The sequence below is a fragment of the Chelon labrosus genome, assembly GCF_963514085.1.
Source record: "Chelon labrosus genome assembly, chromosome: 19".
Lineage (NCBI taxonomy): Eukaryota > Metazoa > Chordata > Actinopteri > Mugiliformes > Mugilidae > Chelon > Chelon labrosus.
Window position 1 is genome coordinate 11,209,090 of NC_140352.1, and position 22,693 is coordinate 11,231,782.

General features: G+C 43.9%; 1 protein-coding gene across 1 annotated transcript in view; it reads left to right on the forward strand.

Annotated features, from left to right (window-relative positions):
- The window catches only part of LOC311504726 (heparan sulfate glucosamine 3-O-sulfotransferase 3A1-like), a 32,200-nt gene extending 13,980 nt beyond the window's left edge, over window positions 1-18,220 (forward strand). Inside the window, exon 2 of the mRNA XM_084567978.1 lies at window positions 16,907-18,220. Within this exon, the coding sequence (XP_084424104.1) occupies window positions 16,907-17,528 (622 nt within the window). The 3' untranslated portion in view covers window positions 17,529-18,220. The remainder of the gene's footprint in view (window positions 1-16,906) is intronic.
- Window positions 18,221-22,693: the final 4,473 nt, after the last annotated feature.

Sequence of the window (22,693 nt, forward strand, 5' to 3'; positions counted from 1 at the left end):
ATGTTGCGCTCTGCACATTTGGAGTCACGCTTTTTTTTTTCCCCCTCCACACAGCCTGCACCGAAGTCATTAATAACCTCGCCTTATCACAATAAACAGTAGCCAAATCGATTTCGATTATTAATCTATTAATCACAATAAAATGATGTTACATTTACACAGAAAAAAAAATCAATTTAGTCATCATACTGTAATTTGACATATGTTTCGCACCTCGCTGAGCTTTAGTTCGCCCGCATGAGCTCATGTGTGGCTCGCTTAAAATCTTCAACAAGACTCTCATTATGGCCATTGAGACGCAACCGTATTGATTTTGTTGTTTGGGATTCTCTGCAAGCATTGATTTATGGCCCTTCCGAGACAAACGGCGTAATTAGGCACATAGTGTGAGGGGTTCACCCCACCATCGCCTCAGCTGCACTGGTCCTCATTGATGATTTCGTCCTTTGTTTGTCCCACCAAATGCTATGCGAGGACTAATGGAGAGGCCTAACATACACTCATGTGCACTGGAATGCTCATATGTACGCACACACACACGCACACACACACACGCATGCATGCACAGACCATCGTGGGCAGGTCCCTTCCTGACGTACCATTTATTACATCACATTATTTTCCACCCAGCCCAGCAGCAGTGAATACTCTTTTTCCTGTTTTTGCTTCTATGGTTTTTTCTTTTTCTTCTTCTTTTTCTTGTTTCCAACTGGCTTAAAAACAGGGTCGGCTCTCGCAAGGCGTAAATCCAGCAGGAGGGATTTCCCCCTCGCCCGGCGAGCTTTTACTTCTGGCAGCCGAGTGCCAGACTGCGATCCTAGCTCTCCCAGATGAACACTTGTGTGCACACTAGAGCAAAAAAAACAAAAAAAAAGGATCTTTAGGAGGAATCTTTTGAGTCTCTGGGTGAAAGTATAAACGTGAACACGACCCTAGACGGTGTGGCAAGCATATGTTAGCATTCAACATATATTTCCAGACAAATACGCCGTAAATTCACACTCTTTACGTGCACATATTTGAGGATATTTGGAGCGCTCATAAAGTACAGTCAACCCTCAAAGCAACTTGGAACAAATTTCGCTCATGCCGCCATTTATTCTATTTAGATTTACAACTGCATTATAAGCCTGTAATGTAAATGCAAATGTGATTGAAAGCGGCTCATAATAACCTCCGTTCAGCTGTCATGAATATGAATGGCATTAATATGCATTTCGTTTTGGTTTGCTTCTTTTCTACGCGAACGTGTTGTCTTGAATGATTGTGCACACCCAGCCCCTCCTCGTTATTGTCTTTACACTCTGTTTATTTATTTCCTAATTGCGATTTGGACAGACCGCATTTACTCATGCCGCAGCCTCTATCTGCATGTAAGGCACATCCGTCATTCAAGGCTGGCAGAGTTTGACTCAATAACGGCGCAAATATCCAGCCATTATCTCTCCGCGGAGTACTCCCTCAATGTTAATGCGTTTTTAGGACGATTACATCAGTGTGAAATATTGAAAAATAACCCTCTGATTGATAGCATGAATCATCAAGCCCGTGTCCCCTCCCCCTTGAACACCTCATTTACCATCTCCATGGAAACCCAGCCGGGGAACTGCCTACAAGCAATCACCTGCTCACATGAGGTGGAGTTATGGTGCTGGCTTTTGTAATCAGGTGGGCCCCGGACAGAAAACAGGAACATTCGTTATTGGGCCGATACAGGAAAACAGCTGCGCGGGCCGTGCCTCTGTGATGCCATACATAAATACACCGCAAACCGGCTCGTAAAGGAACGAAGTGCAACATCTCTCACGGAGATAACTGTTAATCTATAGCTGTTCAAGTGTGAGAGCCTCTCACTCAGTCTTGTAGCTCTGCGCCGAGGCTTAACCATTTCGGCGCTCGAGATAAAGTGTAAAAATGATGTGTAAGTTTTCAAAAATAACCAATTTATACATATTCTGAGTTTTCTCTCTTCTTCGCCATCATTCATGATTATCGTTGAGCAATGTGGTTGAAATCCTTCGTGGAGTATTAGCATGAATCAAAAACTATACGTGGGGTTTTATTGAGTGCTTCGAGACTAAATACATCTAGTTTGAAAATGCCCGGTTTGATCCATTTCCACTATCAGAAAGGCCTCTCATAGTGCCTAAAATGTTGGACTGGCGACAGCTAATAGAAAAATGAGTTCAGTTTTGGACCATCTGAGCCCGTTCTGGTTGAGTCTGGAGAGGATGTAGTCTCTGCACAGTGCCTTGGACTGAGACACCAGCTCCTTCTCGGTCAACGATTGGTCAAACATGTCCAGGACGTCTGCAGCGAACAAATTTTTGCTCTACCGACCAGTGTAAAAAAAGCCAAATTGCTGACATTTGCTAGCTCTGGTTAAGTTAACGGTACTCTGCCAGAAATCAAATCCTCTTTGCCGCTCAGTATTAGTGGTCAGAGCCATCAAAATTTACGGTTGGGCAATATTGTACACTGTAAATTCCCACCAATGAAACTGCAATGTGTACAGTATGCAAAGCTGTAGTTACTAGGTGTGGCGCCATTGTTGCCAATTACAACACCAGCAGTCTTATAAAGAATTTGAAGACATATCCCATGAAGCCGGAAGCTGTGGTAGACATTTTTAAGCATACCTGGCAGTGTGATGTCTTTACTTCTATTTCCCTTTGTAGCACTGATTATAGACAAATACGAGAAACTAGAGACTTGGATCTTTTAAACAAAACCCAACGTTACTCGTACTCAAAAAGGCCCCTAGTTTGCGTCTGTGCTTTTGTGTCACTTTTGTCCGCGTTCTCAAAATCCCTTTCCATTTTCAGCAGTGCCCTCATTTTAGCAGGGAGAAAGAAGAAATCTCCACTACACTAAATGCATTGTCCTAACCCCCGACAATGAGGTTCTGCCCTGTAATTACATTCTATTTCTAAAACCATCCGTCTTTGCTCCCAGAGAGCTGACAGGCTAAAACATTAGCACGTTGTCAGCGGCTCCTCAGACGCAGCGGTTCTCCGTTACACTCCATATTATCTCACACCCTCAACCCCGGCTTCCCAGATGGGGTTACCTCTGTGCAGTCTGTCGAGAGGAAGGAGGTGTTTTCCCGTCGCGCAGCCAGTTCAGCTCTGCCATGGTGGGGCCTCCTGGTTTCTCACTGGGGGTCTTTTGAATTCTGGGTCACAGCCCAGCCCCAGGCAACCGCTGGCTCCGCTTTAGCCATTCTGTGTCGTTTTAGCTCCTGTGGCATTCCACGGTGGGTAATTTTTCACCTTTTCTTCCAGCGACAACCTGTTCTCCATCCTGCCCCACCGCACTGGCACCGCTCCCAATCACCATGAGCTTGTGCAACTGTTGCTGATAGCCCGGCGCCCCCACACACCTCAGCATCACCTGCTCTTTATGCATGGCACTGCTGCCTCGACAGAAAGCTGTGTGAAGTTCCATTTCCCTTAGGCTATTTATTTAATGGATAATGCAAGGGACGCAAAATGGAAATCACGCATTCGACCATGTCTTTAACCCTGGCTCCTCCCAAACTGCATTCATTCTCACCCACGGTGACCATAAATCATTTTGGTAACTTGTTATTACCAAACTCATTATTTATTCTCCAGGATGTTTAAGGAGAAGCAAAAATATATATATACATATGCAATATTTAAAGCTCCTCTGGAACATAATCTCCATCTGCCTCCGTCCGTGTCTTTCTGACTCTACATTCTAGGAAAAAAACCCGGCAGAGATTGTGCGGGCATATTTGTAATGAGTTTACGTCAAAAGGAGCGATAAGGGGGAGCATTCATACATGCTAATCTCTGCCCCTCTCTGCTTCTTCTGTGGTGGCAGGACGGCGCAGAGGGTGCAGGCTTCACTGGTGTGCTGTCGCTGTGGCTTGGCACGCGGATGAGGAAAAGCGACGTGATGTGCCAGGCGCTTTGTATTCTGAGCCTGGGAGTGGAAGGATGGAGGCAGGGGAGAAGGAGGGAGGAGGGAGAAAATGAAATAGGAAAAGGAGAAACAGAGCTCGGAGACAGTGTAATCACTTTTACGCTCCCTGATACTGCCGTCCGCCTGACACTTGACTCTTATCCTGAGCTTTCTCTGCACTCCCCTCTCTCTAATATCTCACACTGTCTTTCTCCCGTTCCCCCTTTTTTCTCCCTGGTTCTCAGTCTAAACAGAAACTTGAGCCCGCATGTTTTTAGCTGTATTGCCTGTGTGCGGGGCTGTTTTTCTATCTCGTTAACTTTTTGCTCAGCTTTGACTCAGTGTGCTTCAACGTAACTGTCAAATATTTGGATTTCATTATGTTAAAGCTATCAAATTTCATATGGAAACAGTGTTTTACTGCCTGTTGCCCTCTTCTGCCTGCAGGTCCTGAGACAAAGTACTGTAGGAAAGGGGAAACCTCTCTGCTATGAGGTAGTCCACGGTGTCTGAGAGGGAAAACACAGTGATGTTCTGAAACAATCTGCCAGCAGTCTAGCTGCGGCTCTGCTGGCTGAGACGCTACCTGACTAATTTTGGCTCTATAGCGTGTGCATATATTCGAAGAGAACAATGACTCCTTTTCAGAAGTTGTTCTATTTTAAAAAATCCCAGGCGGCTCGCAGTCAAAGCTCTCAGAAGTACGCCAACAAGACAGACACTACTGGCTTTCAACCTGTCAAGTTCTTACTTAAATTGCGTGTGTGGTACAGTATAGTAGTGCAGTTTCGCCACTGTATTATCACCAGTGAATTGATATGCTTACCTGTGCCGTGGGCTATGAGATTGAAACACTAGAAGAAAGCAGACATTCTGGAGATGCGGGTTTTGAGGATGCACATGACATCTCTCCCCACAAACCCTTTATCTTGTAGAAGTATGCACCGCGTGGTTAACGAGAGGGGATTGACAGTGTCATGCTGCAGCAGCTACACACACATACTCACAAAGTGCACTCCTCGCCGCCACACCCAGATCTTCTTCATTCTTTCCTTTGCTCCCACCCCAAAGTTAAATCTGTCTTTTTGCTTCTATTTTTTTTTTTTTGTTGCCGGGGGTCTGGAGCCTGTCCCAGCTGTCATCGGGCGAGATGCGGGGTACACCCTGGACAGGTCGCCAGTCTATCACAGGGCTAACACAGAGAGACAGACAACCATTCACACTCACATGCACACCTACGGCCAATTTAGAATCACCAGTTAACCTAACCAGCATGTCTTTGGACGGTGGGAGGAAGCCGGAGTACCCGGAGAGAACTTACGCAGACACAGGGAGAACATGCAAACTCCACACAGAAAGGCCCCAGATGAGAGCATTTTTGCTCAGATTAATTAAAGTTCTTCACAGAAGATGCAATTGTTGTTTTTGAATATTATCTATAATATATTAGATTTTTGTGTGTAAGGAATCAAAACCTTCTTTTTCGTCATATGCAACTGTAGGCATTTTCAAACCAAACAGCTTTAGGGACTCTTAAAGAATAACTACCCACTGGGTTGAAGAAGTACTAACAGTACCTTCAAGCACCTTTTTCTGTTTGCGTTTTCATCGCCAGCAGGGACACTGAAGATACGTACGAGCCGGCTGGTGGTTGACATAACACTTCTGCTCTGTACAACATAAAGTATATAGTCTCAATAAATCCTGCATGTCGCTGGTCCTTTTGTGTTCCATGCCATTTTTAAGGCTAGCTTTAAAAACTCTTGTTAGCATTACTTTGGTTTTTCCAGTATTTGTGTTTTGTTTTTTTAAAGAGAATTTTCCATTGTTTGTTCATGTGTTCAACCAATCTAACTACACTTACATCAGTCATAGTACTTATTGTCCTACGCTGAAGAAGGAGCTACACACGGAGTTCTTAGAACTACAATTGTTCTCGGTCTCCCACAAAAATAGCGTTACTTCTTCCAGTAAAGTAAAGAAAAACGAGCTATGAAAAAGTCCCTGCGGTCTGAAAGCACCTTATATCCTCCTTTTTATGTGCTAGATGTTAGTCGATCGTTCTGGTGAAACACAGGCCAAAGCAAGATGCTATGTCTCTAGTTTAATGGGAAACAGATGCAGACAGAAACCAATAAAAAGTAACTTGATTGTTCATTTGCCAGAGTTAGAAATAAGCAGCAATTCCTCAGTGCCCCAACTGTCTCGAGATGTTTACTTTAGGATAGGTTAACAGAGCGGACCTTGATAAGGATGTACTGTGCACTGACAAAGAGGCCGATACTGGTTTTAATTAATATGATAGCAGACGTCGATATCGCCGCATGGTATTTTTGTATCTGTGCAGCTCACAGATTCTCAGTGAGCTCACGATAACATTTAAGCACGCTCGTAAGAATTTGACGACCAAGATGACGTTTGGGAGATGTCTTGAGTCTGCTTCCGTGCCGTCTGTGATTTTACAAGGTTGCGTTTCATAAGCTCCATTTTGGAGTACTTTTTTCTGGTTTGGAAGAGCCGAAACAATCTTGTATTTTGGGACCACGGTAAAAAAAGAAAATGGTTTATCACTGAAATCAATATTGCAGCACGGAGCCACGTTCAGGGATGCTAGCCCCAGAGTAGCCAAGCCTACAAATAGAGAAAGACGGAGGGATTGTGGGGTTTTTTTGCAAGCCCAACATATTTGCGGATGTAGAAGCTCCGCAACTGGTCTTGGTTATCAGTGTTTAGCCTTTGTATGTGGGAATCACAAGCTTTTATGGCTTTATTTTTTAGCGTCTTAATATTTCAGTAGCAGCAGTTTAGACTCACGGGCGATTTTCTGTGCCTGCAGAAATGTGGCCCATAACGGATATCTTTTTAGTGACAGTCAACGTGGCATATTCAGCAGCCTGAAATGTTTATATTGAACGTTTCAGCAGCTTGAAAATCACCATGGCAATGGTCCCAAAGACAAAAGCCCTCGTCTTTTGTCATGGGTAATTATCACAGAGTAGGCCCCTCAAAGCCTTCCATTTGGCTCCGAACAAATTCACATTTAATTTTGCTCTCATGCATTTGACACAGGGTTTTTTTTTTTTTTTTTTTTGTATTCAAATCAGGCTTAAATGTTGAATTTAAATACCCACTGAAATGGGTTCCATTTAATGCAAGTAGCTCTCTGTAATTTTTCTCCCAGATTATTCCAGTACTTGAAACCATAGAGGATGGATAAGGGGGGCTATAGAAAGACCACTTGAAATTTCCAAACGAAGCCACCTTCAGTGCATATAAGTGAACGTACACACAATACCTTGAAAATGAGCTTTGGTATTAGACCCAGGTTTCGGTGTCTTATCTCAAATAAGCCGCTGAGTCCACATAAACTGACTAAGCAGAATAAAAAATTGCAGGAAAAAAAAGCCGATCCCGCTAAAGCGTCATCTCCACATGCTCTGTCCCAAGCTCCATGCATCTCCAAACATGTGGGTCAGAGAAATATGAAAAAGTATTGCTGGCAATGACTCTTCTATTAGGAACAATACAGAGTGATAGAGAGATATTTAGTGGCTGGGTCTTACAGTGATTTGATTTAATGGAACATGAATCACTAAAAGCAAAATTAAGCCTCATCTCCGCTGGCTGTTCTCACTTTGCGTAGGGCTTTTTTTTTTTTTTACCCTCGCCGGGTAATAATCAGAATTGGTTCCGCATCTCGGCTAATTCGGACATAGGCTTTTACTCGGCTTACCCCATGCCTCGTTTTACGCTTGCCTATGAAACGCTTCTCAAGCGATCACATGTCAATGTAACTCCACCTATTCACATAAAAAAAAAGAAAAAAAAAAAATGGTGTAAATGCGCCATAGGGGTATTATGGATGGATTAGAATACACCAGCTCAAACCACACAGGGAGGTGTAAAATGTAACGGTGTCTCTAGGCTGCACACTGTACTTAGAAGGCCTTTTGGAACCGGTCCTGCAAGCTTCCCCCGAGAACTTTATATCTTCAAGCGCTTTTATTTTGGTTTGCATTTTCCAGACCAATATGACTAACGCTTGCACTAGCGAGCTGCCAGTTGGTGTTGCAACTTCACTTAGTTCTGCACACATCACTAGTTGCAGGCACAATAAATCCTGGACTTTACCGTCAGTTTATTTTTCTGTGTGTTGTTTTTATTTCTAAAGCTAAGAGCTCTTGTCTTCACGGCTGCATTCATGCGTTTGAGCAGTCAACGCGCACTTGCTGTATGTGTGTTGGGAAAGAATCTAGACCAGGGGTGTCAAACTCATTTTAGTTCATAGGCCACATACAGCCCAATTTGATCTCAAGGGGGCCGGACCAGTAACACTATAGCGTATTAACCTATAAATAGCGACCACTCCAAATGTTTCCCTTTGCTAAGTAGTACATTATGAAAGCGTTTACATTTAATCAGCTGCACTATTACAAAACGTAACGAACAACCGGACATTTCTTAAGAAAAAGAAGTGCAACATCTGTATAGTTCCAGGTCTTGTGTGTTGTGTCATGTCCACAACTCCTACTAAATCTGTGTGAACCCTTGGAAAAACTGCAGTTAATGTCTTAAATGTAATTTTTGCACTTTGCAAATTTATCCCGCAGGCCAGATTTGATCCTCCGGGGGGCTACTTTTGGCCCGCGGACCGCATGTTTGACACCTGTGATCTAGACTGAAGAGGGAGCTAAACAAGAACCTGAAAACGCAAAATTCAATCATTGTCAGTTCTTGAAGCGCAGACGCACAGATGTAGGAATTTAAACGATCCTGAGGTCTGGGGCCACCTATACTTAACCCAAAATACTGGCTCCTCAAGAATGGATAATAGATAGTCATTGCCCAGTTTTGTGTTGATATGAGCAGAACTGAGATAAAGAAACAGGCAATAGGAGAAACACCATAAAAACCAAAAAGCAGTAGGTTAGTTGACAAGGATCTAGTATTAGCCAATCAGATAAGGCTTAGGGGGCAGTATAAAGCATGTAAACACCTAAATAAATACATTATTTTCACACGTTTGCCATGCAAAGGGTATATATGCACCACACGGTGTGTTAGAACGAGTTTCCATGAGTGGCAGAACAACGGAGGGAGCAAAATAACCCATTGCTCAAACATTTGCTTGACAGGATGAACAAAGCTGAATTGATCTGGGAAGCAACGCTGAAAACGTGGCACCATCCTCGTCATCTCTTTCTGTTGAATCATTTTTAGTGTTGTCAAAGCTTATAAAACTGCTTTGTCTGCTATATTTCCAGTAGATTCAATGCTCCATATGAGGAAGAACCACTTGATGAAAAAACTTGATGTTTTGAGGCAACTCGTGTCTTCTCAGATCATTTTGGAATCAAGCTGGAACCTCACACGGGCAAAGAAATATGAAATGTCACCCTCAAGCCTTATTTAAACCGTTTTGTGTGAAGGTACTTTAAAGCAAAACATGAGCTCATCTCTTCATTCAAAATGACATTTATAAATGAGATAGCCCCTCTTCACCCTCGCCTCACCCTCCTCTCCTCTCCGTGTTTACACGTAGTCTGGACCTGGAAGCGAGCAGTCCCTGCTGGCTGATCTCCGACAGCCTTCTGATAGCACCCTGCAACCTCCTTGCCTCCCTCAGTCGCTCCTCCAACCCAGTTAGAGAGGGTGAATAATTCACAAGGAAGTTGCCATAAAGATAAAGCTTTTCTTTTTCCCTTTTCCCCCCCTTACGCAATCAACCGTCGGACACTCTGCGCCAAGGAAAAAAAAAAAAAAAGAAGGATTCTGTTAAAAATACTGCTGACAAATTTATAAGAACATACTGCAAAAGCTAACTCTATAAATGTTTTACGAAATCGCATAGCAGTTGTTGTATGGAAAGAAAAAAAAACATAAGGGGGAAAACCTCAAAGGCCAGCGGTGAGGCAAATGTCCAGCAGGGAGATTTATTTAAAAAAATACAAGTTTTAACTGCAGCACAAGATACAATATTACTCCTATAAAGTCTATTTATAATCAAGAAGTTCACAGAGTAAGACTTTTTCTCTTTCCAGACATTATTTATGAGCTGTGCAATATTCAAGTATGTATAAAAAATGCAGATATTTTATATTATAGCCAGACATTATAATTGAGACGAATTAAACTGGGAACAGGTCAGCGCTATTTTTCAAACCTTGGAATAAAGAAGTGTGTTCAGATAGTCTCACCGGCTACCAGTCAATGTGAGTGATCCTTCAGATAAAGGCACATGTTTCTTTTATTGTTTTTCCCTCCATCTTGCCCTGAGGGAGGACAGAAAGTCTTACTCTCCACAGTCTCTCGCCCGTATTTGTCTTTTAACAACGCTTAGAAGTTATTAATGGTCAAGGGTTATTTTAAATGTGACCCACAGATTTTTATTTTAAACAATCCTTCCATTTTCAGACTCATTTCCTGCTCTTCTCCCAAACACGAACCCCGCGCTTATCCTTTTCGTCTTATCTCAAACATGACTAATCATCAATTTGGCAGCGAATTTCCTGTTATTTAAAGCTGCCATTTACAAAGTTTCTCATCCACGGTGACATCTGTTATCTTCTGGGTCCCCTGTGTCATGCGGAGTTTCTTTCCTTCCCTCCTTTCTCTTTATCAAACTCTTCTCATTTCCCTGAGGAAAACAGTTGACCGTGTCCTCCCATTTTGTTTTTCCGAGAATAGACGTCTCCCTTATCTTGAAATTGTCTCTCAGAATTGCTTCCTAGCGGCGACCGTTCCCATGCACTGCTTCGGTTTCACTCTTTATTTCCAAGAGAGCCCCCCCATGAATAAAAGCTCTTTTATTCAAGGTGTACATTTGTGCAGGCTTGCTTTTTCTTCAGTAACAAAAGAACAAGGTTGTGTGTTATTAACAAAGCATGAGTCCAGTTACACTTTCACCTGGATCCAAAGTAACAGAATATGAAAGGATTTTGATCAAGAGCAAAAAAGAAAGAATACACAGAACAAAGGCCGGGTTTTCATCGAACCCAAGATGATTTGCAGATATTAGGTCTCAACAAAAAAAGCATTAATTATGAGATGCTTTGACTCATTTTCTTCTTGGGACATTAACGTGTAAGGTGAAGTCAGAAAATAGTTAGAAAATGGTGCAGTTTGAAGTTTCTAGTTGAAACAGGAACCACTACTCATGCACCAATGAGACCTAAGGGCATGCAAACTTTTACAAGAGAAACCCTTCGATGGGAATGAAGACCTGCACAGTTTGACACAAACACAAAACGCAGCTGTAACAAGAAACTGTCTGCAGTAATTCTGTGTAGCGACGTTGGAGTAGAACTTCAGGAGGGAGGAGGATTTTAAACTGCAAAGCGTGCATATTATTTCACATAGGGGGGAAAAAATGTAATCTGGGTCGATCATTTAGGGCCATGACGCACCAAGCCGACGGACGTTCGCAAATGTCGGCCCGTCGTTGAGCATCCGTGACCGTAGCTTTCGAGGTGTGTCGGGAACTGTCGCAACCCTTCGACCCCCGTCAGCCGCTTTTCATCCAGTTCGGTTCGTGTTGAATCGGGTGACGGAGAATGTCGGTGAGGGAGACTGGCTGATCGGTTAAGCCGACTAGTGCATGCCAAGAGAAGTGACGAAAGTAAGCGGGCGGCAAAATCACGTTTGGTATTTCTCGTTTTTCATCTCGTCTGAACATTCAAATACGATGAATGAATTGCAGACCAACCGATTTGCATGATTCGAGAGAGGCCAGCTCTGTAAGACAGTTTCTAGCTGTTTCTAGCTTCCAAGCCATCAAGCTAATAGTTCCTCTTCTGGTTTCCCCTTTTGAATAACGAATACAGACTTCTGCTACCTGCCACTATGAAGAGTTATTACTTTTCACACAGGCACAGAACGTGTGGGCCACCTGGCTGTCAGCTGCAATCTTTGCGATGTGTTCAGGTGCACGTTTTTTTCTTCCAGATATTTGGCCTTCATTGGAGGTAGATCTTTAACGATGGTTTCCGTACCATTGAGATCGAGGCTGTCAGGGTCATAAAACAGAAGTCTGATTGGGACTTAGAAGTATAGGACTAAAAATGTAAAGCTAAGAAAGGTGAGTGAGAGTTAAGAAAAACCCTAACCCTTCTCTGAGAAACACAGTAGCTGTTAACACACCAGCATCCCACCTCATACGTTTCCTCCTGGATTCCTTTATATGTGGCGGCACAGCCAGCGATTACAGCAGGCCAGGCAGGTAAAGGCCCGTGTTGTTGCACAAGGTTGACAGAGCAGTAAAGCTCCGAGCTCAGAGGAGCCCGGCTTTCCCCTCACCGCACAACAGCCATTACTCTAAATCACCCCCTCCTCCTCCGCCTTTCTCCCTGACCTCCGCTAGCATCCACTGACCTGGAAAATATCTGGTGAGTCCAAGCCACCAAGAGCGGCGCTGGCCCTCGCCTCGCCTCGCCTGCAAACAGCAGAAATATTGAGCCAATTACAAGATTATTATCTGGTGGTAGTGGCAGGGGAACACTGTGGGAGTGTATTTATGCCTGCCAGGGCTCGCTGCTGGAAGAGGAAAAATGAATCAAAGGCTTGCGCGGGGTGGGGAGGAGGGGCCGCACTCATGCCCACTTGCCTCTATGTCTTTACAACTCCCGTCAATTGACAGACTTTGGCTCCGACCCAAGCCCCTTTCTAAAAAGGTCGAGGATAACACCAGGAAACAGCCCATTTGGAGCCGATCATTTGTTAGCTTTTTTTGCTCTTAGCTGATTCATATGCCACGCTGTCACACCGTGCATACACCTGATTTGCAGTAAATAAGACTTTATGGTGCGTTCAGACTTTTTTTAATATAACAATCAGACATGAGTCAGAGGCTGTATATGAGGGCATAGTTGAGCTGGTTTGCAAGTGAAATTTGTTCAGTAGGGAAACGAATGCAGTGATGCATCAGGCCCTTTATTCCGGAGTGGTTACTTTATAGACAAGCTCACAAAGGACGCATTGAGTGATGTACTGCCTGTTACTGTGTACATTGGATTTGGTTTTTTAACGGGGAATCGAGCAGCCCCAAAGAGTTTTGGCATCCCCTTCCAGCTAGTTAGTTCCATATGAGAGGAGTGACGTGCAATTGCAACATGTGTCGGCCCTGTCATGTACACAAACTGTTTGTCATGTGCTTCTGAGTCATCTTTAATATTTGTTTCTGGTTTCTCTTCAGCGCCCAAACGCGTGCCAAAGCAGCGGATTTGATTTAAAGGGAAGCCGGGGTCCGCGCGGCTCGTTTCTCATTTCGTTTCGGGCCCGCGTCCCGTTTCACGAGCGGCTCACGTTGCCTGTGTTTCATGCATCAGCGGCGTGCTCGGGGAGTCGTATTTTAGCGGCGCGATGAAGACATCAAAGCGGAATCTGGAACTGCAGTAAATCTCGAGCACTTGGACGTTTTGTCATCTGTTACATCACCTACCACCGCCAGTAAAGTTTCATTAGAAAGCGCCGCATGCTTTCTAATATACAATGGAAAGAAATACCCAAGTGTAGTTCGCCTGCTGTGAAGCCAAGTTTTCTTTCCTTGCTCCTTTCCCCAAGTAAGACCTAAAAGTTGAACTCTTTCGAAATTTTTAGATTTGCTCGGGTCATACTCGGTTCGCAAATGTTGGGACACCAATCTAAGATCCCAAACCGGGATGTACACTTCCAGCAAATAACACCCGGATCTATAACCAAACTGTAGAGCAATGCTCAATCAGTGGACTATCCGTTTCATATGACTGCACTCTACAGCTGCACCTGAAACCATTCTTCCAATAACTATAAAATTTACATCAACCTGAATACGTGAGTGCGCTATGTCTTCCATACTTCCAAACATGGCTGTTGTCTTTCATGTTGTCTTCATCCCACCATGCCACATACTTCGCTGACCCTGAAAAATAATCCCCCCCTCCGAGTGCCCTCTCGCACCACCACACCACCACTGCTGTGAGTGCATCGGCCGCGGAACAAACTCGACGCACGCCATCAAATATGGATGCTTCCTTTAGCGCAGGCTCATTTCTTTTTCATAACACAATAATGTTCTCTTTTGCATCGTGAAGTTGTGGCGCTGCAAGCGTTGTTTCAGAAGTCTGGTTGATCCCAAATAAGCTTGATTCCAGTGCAGACAGGAAGACGCTCAGCCAGACTACCTGCGCGCCCGCGTCTGGGATTCCCTGATTATCAATAATTAGTCTCCGTGTTCGTTATCATCGACTTTTCAGCTCAGTAGCCACTGCAACCCCAGATGACATTGATTTTGTTTCAAAGCACCGAGATACCGCCTCACTCTGGACTCTCGGTGCGATGGGGCAGAGCTAATGTGAGAGGAAAGGAGCCTTGTCCGCGTTCGCCTTTACACGGATGTAGGAGAGGTCGCAGATACTGAGAGGACTCCGGAGGTCAGGTGACGGTCAGCGTTGCGAGCGAATGCCGAGACATCGGTGCACCTGTGTTAACGCTTTTGCTCTCATCGACCGCTTCCCGCCCGTTCCCTCCTGTGCTGACCTGGTGAACCGTTCGGGAGAAGATGCACTCAGGATACTCTGCCACGTACGCTGGATGTGTTTTGACATTGGCCTGAAGGTATTGACGAGATCCGTTTCACTTCGTACAGTGAGCTCAGCAAGTAGGGCGGAAAAACAAACATAGGGGAAATGGACGCAGACGTGCTTGTGCAAACATTTGCATACACGCGACCGATTTCTGTAGGAATTATGTCTATCAGAAGCAAACAATGAGAGTTATGTAAAGTAAATTTGCGGTAGTTGGATGGGTCTTTGACACAGGAAATTACTGTTTGTATCACGGTTTCATCATTAAACCATAATACAGTATATTCCTAAACTATATAATCGTTTTTTGGCGTGTCAGTTTAAAAAAACATTAAATTTTGAGGCAGTGATTTGTGCAATGTGGTTCTGCCAATAAAGGCGTCTGATCCAAAAACCATTCTGGGGGTAATTACAAACATTCACAGTGTCTGAAAATGATCACTTCCATTAGTGCACTTCCACGTAGTGTAATGTGTACACTGTGTAGACCTTGGATTTCAACAGAGTAGTGTTGTTTGAAGCCAAACATTGTCAGAAATGACAATGACGACATTTGACCTGATGATCTACTGAGCTATTGCTAGCAGCTACATTTGCGGTATAATTACAGATTGCTAAATCAACACAGCAAACATACTGATGGCTTCTATCCAGCAACATTATTTTGGTATAACTAAAAGCTGTTGAAACTTCAACGGCTTCTGCTTGCTTTGTCATCAATTTGTTGTTTGTTGGTCTCCGCTGCGTAGCCACGATGCAAACCACCGAAGTAGACTAGTGTCCAATCTTTCACTCTGACTTTTTTTGGGTGTTATGAGCACACCATGCCAGCACTCAAGGGGTAACGCATGTCTCTACATGTCTGTATACACGCCAGCGCAGTTAAACACCGCAAGTCAAATTATGTAATAGAATACGATTTGAGACAGGAACATTGTTGGTGGAAAGCCCGAAGTGAAGTCAGCCATCAAAATCTTTAAGAAATGCATTGTGTTTGTGTAAAGTTCAGTTTCGACAAACATCTCAGTGTCCTCCGTCTCATTCCACGCTTTGTATGTTAAACGGAGCATGACTGTACACCAGCCTCTTAGCAAGCAAGAAAAACAGGGCCCATCCCGGCAGAAGAAGACGACACTTACTGGCGGGAAGATGCTGCACTTTGTGCATATATGCTAGCGCTTGCCCCTGCATCGTCCGTCAACAGATGCAAGCGTTTAGCGGTCTTCAGAAATTTCAGAGGACATCCCTCCTTTAGGGTCTCAGTTGTTTTGTCACAGGTGGCAAACTTCGTCTACACCCGGGAGCAGCCCGGGCCACTTAGCCGGTGCCAGCCCTCGCTTCAAGCGGCAGCAGCAGCAGCAGCAGCAGCAGCAGCAGCAGCAGCCAGGCGGATGAATAATTGACGCTTGCATTCTGTACTTTGGTGAATTTTAAAGCCATATTCTGCAGAGACTCTAAATGGTAGAGGGAGGGCGCGTTAATAATTCATGGGCTGCTTTTACCCGCTTTTGCTTAAGGTCACTGTCCTGGATGCACTTGGGCAGAAGGAAAGCGGAGAGAAGAGTGGTGGCATGGAAGAGAAAAAGAAGAAGAAAAAAAAAACGGACTGAGAAAATTACAACCAGATATTATAATCTCAGGGATTACTCTTGTTGAAGTTGTCATTACTGTAAATATGATAACACTTTCTTCACAGGGATTGTATTTCATAGAGTTGAGCACATTTAGGGTATTAGTCCATAACTGGAGCTGCACCATGTGTTCAGACTACTCAAGTGGAACACCTACAGCGTAATTCAAATCATGTTTCAAGTAAATGTTGAACAAGTGCCATTTGCGAGGGAAAACTTTCACTCCATCGACTGGAAGAACATAATATCTTTTTTCTGGTGTTCTTAAGTCATGCCATGCAAACAGGAGAACACAAGAGAGGCAATCATGCCGAGAGAACCTCGGGTATCAATATTTTATAACTGGTACTACCACAGTATAGGTATAAAGATTGACATTCTTGATTTACACCGTGCGAGTGACAAATATCCCCCTTTCAAATGCGCCCGGGGGAGAGCCCCTCTTGATTCCATAACCACACCGTGTCTCTTTACATCCCGAAGGCGTGCCTGAATGCGCCGCTGTGCCAAAACTGCCAATCAACAATTTGGGCACACATGCTAGAAATCAAATAAATAAACTGCTGCAAACAAAAGCTGTTTCCAGTGTTATTCTTGATTGATTGGATTCAACATTTTTGATGACATTGCCAGAGTTTGTCCAGCCCTAATGTTTATTATAGTAAGAGCGGTTATATAACTGTGACAGTTGCTCGGTGTGTTACAGTCAAGAGTGCAGGTCAAATAAATATCTCACTTCCTTTTTTTTTTTTTTCCCCCTCCGCTTGCTGTTTTTCCTGTTCTCAGGGAGCTGATGCCTAAGACCCTGGAGGGCCAGATCACCATGGAGAAAACCCCCAGCTACTTTGTGACCAGAGAAGCTCCGGCGCGAATCTCCGCCATGTCCCGGGACACCAAGTTAATCGTCGTGGTGAGGGACCCCGTCACTAGAGCTATCTCGGACTACACCCAGACGCTGTCGAAGAAGCCAGACATTCCCTCTTTTGAGAGCCTCACGTTCAAAAACAGGACTACGGGGCTCATCGACACGTCGTGGAGCGCCATCCAGATCGGCATCTACGCCAAGCACCTGGACAACTGGCTGCAGTACTTCCCCATGGACCAGATCCTGTTCGTGAGCGGCGAGCGCTTGATCAGCGACCCGGCTGGAGAGCTGGGCCGCGTGCAGGACTTCTTGGGGCTCAAGAGGATCATCACGGACAAACACTTTTACTTCAACCAGACCAAGGGATTCCCTTGCCTCAAGAAAGCGGAAGGCAGCAGCAAGCCCCACTGCCTGGGAAAAACCAAAGGACGAACCCACCCGAACATTGATCCCGAGGTGGTGCAGAGGCTACGGGACTTCTACAGGCCCTTCAACATGAAGTTCTACCAGATGACGGGAAGATTTTTTGGCTGGGATGATTGATTGTGTCTTTCTCTTTGATAGTGAGCACTGTGAGAAAAACTGCAATACTGAGTCTAAGGTCCGCAATTAATCGAAAGAATATCTGACATTTTGGGAATAAAGTTCTAATTCATTAGAAAAAAAGAACCTTTGCATTATGGGAAAAAAAGAAAAGATATTTTGGCAAAAAAGTTTAAATGTTTCATAAATCATAGTTTAAAATCTACAGTGCAGGACCGGGACTTTAGCTCAATTTAACTCTTCCTGCCTGACAATATCATCTGAATTCAGAGAACTGTGGTTACATCCATAACCAGCCATATTCTTAAATACTGTAGCTACTGTCTCTAATCAATTTCTACATTATTACCAGCTGAAGTAAAACAGTCCTGCTGGTACGCCAGCCCTGAAATATTACCAAGTCAAACTGGGGACTGATTTGCTTGCGGCTTATTAGCTTGATTAGCATTCGTTAAACTAATTAGGTAAAGTTTAAACGTTACAGGCACTAATTTGTACTAGAAAGACCCGCACTATAGCTTTAATCAATCTAATTTAATCCACCCAATTTAATATTTTGGTTGTTGTGCTCTCGAAATATATTTAAAAACATCATATACAATTAAAACTTAATTATTATTTATTGTGAAATATAGGTTTTGTTTAAATTTAAACCTTTTTTTCTTAAATTACTGCAAATATATTCTATGGTAGTGAGGTTTTATGTAAATATACATGATATATCATTATATATACATATCAGAATTTAATTAATTTAAGTGTTTTTGTGAAAACTTTAAGATTTTTTATTTTTTTTTTTGCCAAAATATCTGACTTTTTCCTTATAAAGAAATTATTTAAATCTCCGTATTCTCACAAAAGCCAGTGCTTTATTTGTGTAATGTTGTGACTTTTTTCCTCAAACAGTATTCATATAAATTTCTCACTTTGTGCTCCCATGTCATATTTTACAGTTCCTACCGCCTCGTCCTCAGCACTAACCCTAAGCAATATGCAGCCGTTACAGGAGAGGAAAAAAGACCCAATCTTTCCTCTGTGGCGCTCCAGATATGCAATATTTCTTACTTTTTACTTTATCAGCGATGCCTCTAAGCCACGCTCATAGAGATGTTCTTCTTCTTCAAAAAAAAAAAAATTATTGAGTTGTTGAAGGATTTGTGTCGTTGTCTCCCTGCACTATCTAAAGAACCTTTTTTTTTTTCCAGTTGGAAAGTCCTTGCCTGTGAAACAGAAATTATCGTATGCAGTGCTTCTTTAAGAGGACGGCTGAAATCACGGCGTCCTGGGGATTTAATGCCATATTCTAAAACATACATTGCTTCATTTAAAATTTAACTTTTTTTTCTCTAGCAAATATAATAATTTGAAAAGATAAAATGTATGTATTTTTTAAATGTATTTATTCAAGAAGTACACAAGCAGTATGTATTTTGAAAAACTCCTCAGCGACTATTTGCTCTTAAAACCACGTCGTCCTCATTTTAATTTCAGGCCATTTCACTACGTATACACTGATGAGTGCGTGTGTTGTTGTGGGAGCACTTGCCTCCACTTAGCTTTCAGTTCCAGAGCTGTGCGTTTGTTATTTCAAGGGTCGTTTCCCCACCTTCAGTTAATGAAGCTACAGGCAAAGATAGCACTCGCTGTTATTTAAGCAACATTGACTCCGGCCGAGGGAAAAGACCTCTCCAGAAGGACCTTCCCCAAACTGTGACTCGAATTTCCTCGACATGCCTCCTCGTGAACTGAATCCACTTGATGTCACTGGGCCTTCCTCGCCTGGAGGCGGTGTGTGCGCGGAGGCCTGTTTTAAACCCAGGGAGCAGGAGAACAATGGCCGAGTTTGTGCTCCTGATTTCTGTCTAACCGTATTGTGAGCCACTTTCTGAAAGCAGATGTGCCTCAAAAGATACACAATCAGCAGAGATTTATTTTGTGGGGGCATCAGGAAAGAACTTAATATAGATTTTTTGTGAGTTATGTAACCAATCTAACTGTCTGACTGTTGCTTTCTTAAAGTTGTTGGGTTTTTAAGGCTCTCTTTGAATAAAAGACGTTATATATATATATATATACACACACACATGTTTTATTAACGTCGACCTGTATATATTTCATTCTACTTTGCATGGCAGTCATTCAACCACGTAATAGGATACCATTTCCACAACATAAAGGACAAAACACTGAAGTCATTACAGTGCTGCTCACGCATTTCTAAAAACTCAGGACTCATAACAGTCCTCGGTTGCTCTCTCTCAAAGGGGGCATTGAGGATATTACAAGTTGCTCGCAGTCTCAAAGCCTTGTTTTGGGTGTGCTGGCAGCTCCTTAGCATCTTGAGGACTCGGATACTACCGGTTTTGTGGACATTTCCAAGGGTCAATTAGCGTCCATATAAGAAAACACATTTGTATATTGTTACGATATTGATATTTTGCTATAGACTTTGTTCATTCTACTCCAAGTGGCAAAGTGAGGGCTGAAAGATGGAACCAGCTGTCAGGTAGTTCAGAATCATTCACTGCCAAGTAGGTGAAGGCCCGAAGTCACCACATTGAGCTTCAAAATCTTCAAGAAGGCGATGGAAAGAGGGTTCGTCCATCTTTATTTACAGTGGCCATACAATATACCAATCTGTGCATGGCCAGGATGTAGGACTGAATGGTCTGATCTGTTGTTCATTTAAGTTTTATTCAAACAATATGGAGGGCCGACGAGAAAACAAAACTGGCGCTTTGGCTGTGTTTCACTCTCCCTGAATGCCAGAGACAATTTCATCCAGAATTCAGAGAACCGTAGTTACATCTGTAACTTTGCCATATTCTTCGATGCCGTAGCTCTCTAATAATTTCTACAACTTTGCCAGGTGATGTAAAACTTCTGGTACGCCCGCCCTGAAATGTCACAATGCAGACGCTGCAGTTTTGAAACGCTCTTGCCAATTCAAACTAGAGACTGATTGGTGGTCTGGTCAGTTGTCCAGGCCATACTGTTGTTTTATTCAAACAATATGGAGGGCTGACGAGAAAACTAAACTGGCACTTAGGCTGTATTTCACTCTCCCTGACTGCCAGAGACAATTTCATCCAGAATTCAGAGAACTGTAGTTACATCCATAACTTTGGCATATTCTTCGATGCTGTAGCTCTCTCATATGTTCTACAGTTTTACCAGTTGATGTAAAACTTCTGGTACACCAGCACTGAAATATCAGTGAAAAACTCTCTTGCCACTTCAAACTAGAGACTGGTGGTCATATCCATGGCCAGAATGTAGGACAGTATGGTCCAGACAGTTGTCCATTTAAGTTTTATTCAAACAATATGGAGGGCTGGCGAGAAAACAAAAGCTATTTTACTTCCAACAAGATGCAAGACGGAAAAGAATACCTCCAGACAGCTGATGCAGCACCGCGGCCTGTCTTTAGCGCAGGAAACGTCCATTTCAGTTATGTCAAAGTGCGGTCGAAGTCAGACTCAACATGTAGTTCAGTATCTTTTCAACCATCTCACAAATGTTTATAGAAAAAAAAAAAGCCAAATGTCAACCATTTGATACAACAGAGACGAATCTCCAACCAGGGCTGGCCATCTCCTATTTAGTACTGCACGTTGTCGGCGCTCTTTTAAGATTCATAAATAGATATAAGGTGAACCCTTGTTTGCTTGAAGGGTCTCTAAAGAATTGAAGCCGTTGAAGTGCTAAGTAGAGCGATCAGCCTGACAAATGACCAGCTTGGCCCGCGAAATCATCCTAACCGACGCCGCTGAGCGATCACCTGGCGCTCCTCGTCTGTATTATCTCCGCTGCTTCCTGACGATGGCTTTACAGCAAAACTGAAAGCTAGAAACATGCGCCTGTCGCTCTACTGCAGAGTAACTGTGGACTTAATGTAATAATGTATAAACACTGCATCAATCACAGTATATATCTTGTTCCTGATTGGACTGTGTCTCTTTTCCTTTCCATCGCTGCCTTTTCTCAACCTCTTCCACTACACCTGCTTGTTTGTCTTTGCTCTCGGCCTCTTCCTCCTGCAGTCCCGCTGATTGATTTGAAAAATTTGCCCTGACAGGCACTTAGTAGATGAACCGTGATGAGAGGAGGAAAACCCGTTGAAAGTCTACAAATGTCTGCAGCGTACTCATGAGGAATGTCAGCACGCTGAAACGATTGTTGTGACTTTGAAGGCCCGCGCGGAGTCGTGGGAGCCGGGGGGCCGGTGTCCATTTGTTGACTTGTTCAATTTGCTTGTTATTCCTTCCTGAGTGGGTCAGCGGGGGCCTCTTCGGTGACAGTTCCTCGCGGTAATAAACGGAGACAGGTTTCATCTCGAGTCTCTGAAGGGCAGCTCGCTATGAAAGAGAGAACGGAGCGGCAACATCTGCGGGCGGCACGGCGTACAGACCACCCCTGTCAGAGTGGATTCAGCTCAATATCAATGGCACGATCCTGGGGAGAACTCGGGAGTCTGTCTGTTGGAAAACAGCTGACCGCATGTGGTGGGGTTTTTGTTAGGGTGGGGCGAGCCGCTGCAGAAAGACAGGCATTTCTGGTAGCCTTGCAAATGTCTTTGATCTGCTTTTTCTTTCTTCTCGTAGCTTCCCCCTTGTGTTGCTTTTGCTCATTCCGTCGTTACGGCATCATTCCTCCTCACGGAGACACGCAGGAGCACCTGTGTGGAGTCACCTGCGCACAATTAGCTCGCACCAAGCCCACTTCAACTCTAAGCCGCAAAAACCTCCACTCATCCAGATCCCTCTCTCCATGCACGCAACACCCAAGCCCATTTTGCACATAGGAGTGAAGCTAAACTGATAACAAAAGCCTGCGCGTTGGAAAAACAAGATCCAAACACGTCTGCGTGCACGTGAAGCGCCCCGAGCGCCATATAGTCCATGTAAAATGATGAAGCGAAGGGATCAGAGAGATGGCTTTGAAGAGGAAGGCAGTAGCGAGGGCTCATGCGAGGAATCGTTTGTGCATCTTCCCCCTAAGTGCACCCAATCACGCACGCTTAAATACACAGACGTTGCTTCACACTGCGTGTACAAAATAACTCACACACATGCTGACCCTCTGATTTCCAGCAAAGTCGCCACCCACTTCTGCCCTGCAGAGGGACACGGAGGGGATCAGACCTCTGTTTTCTCTGGTTCCCA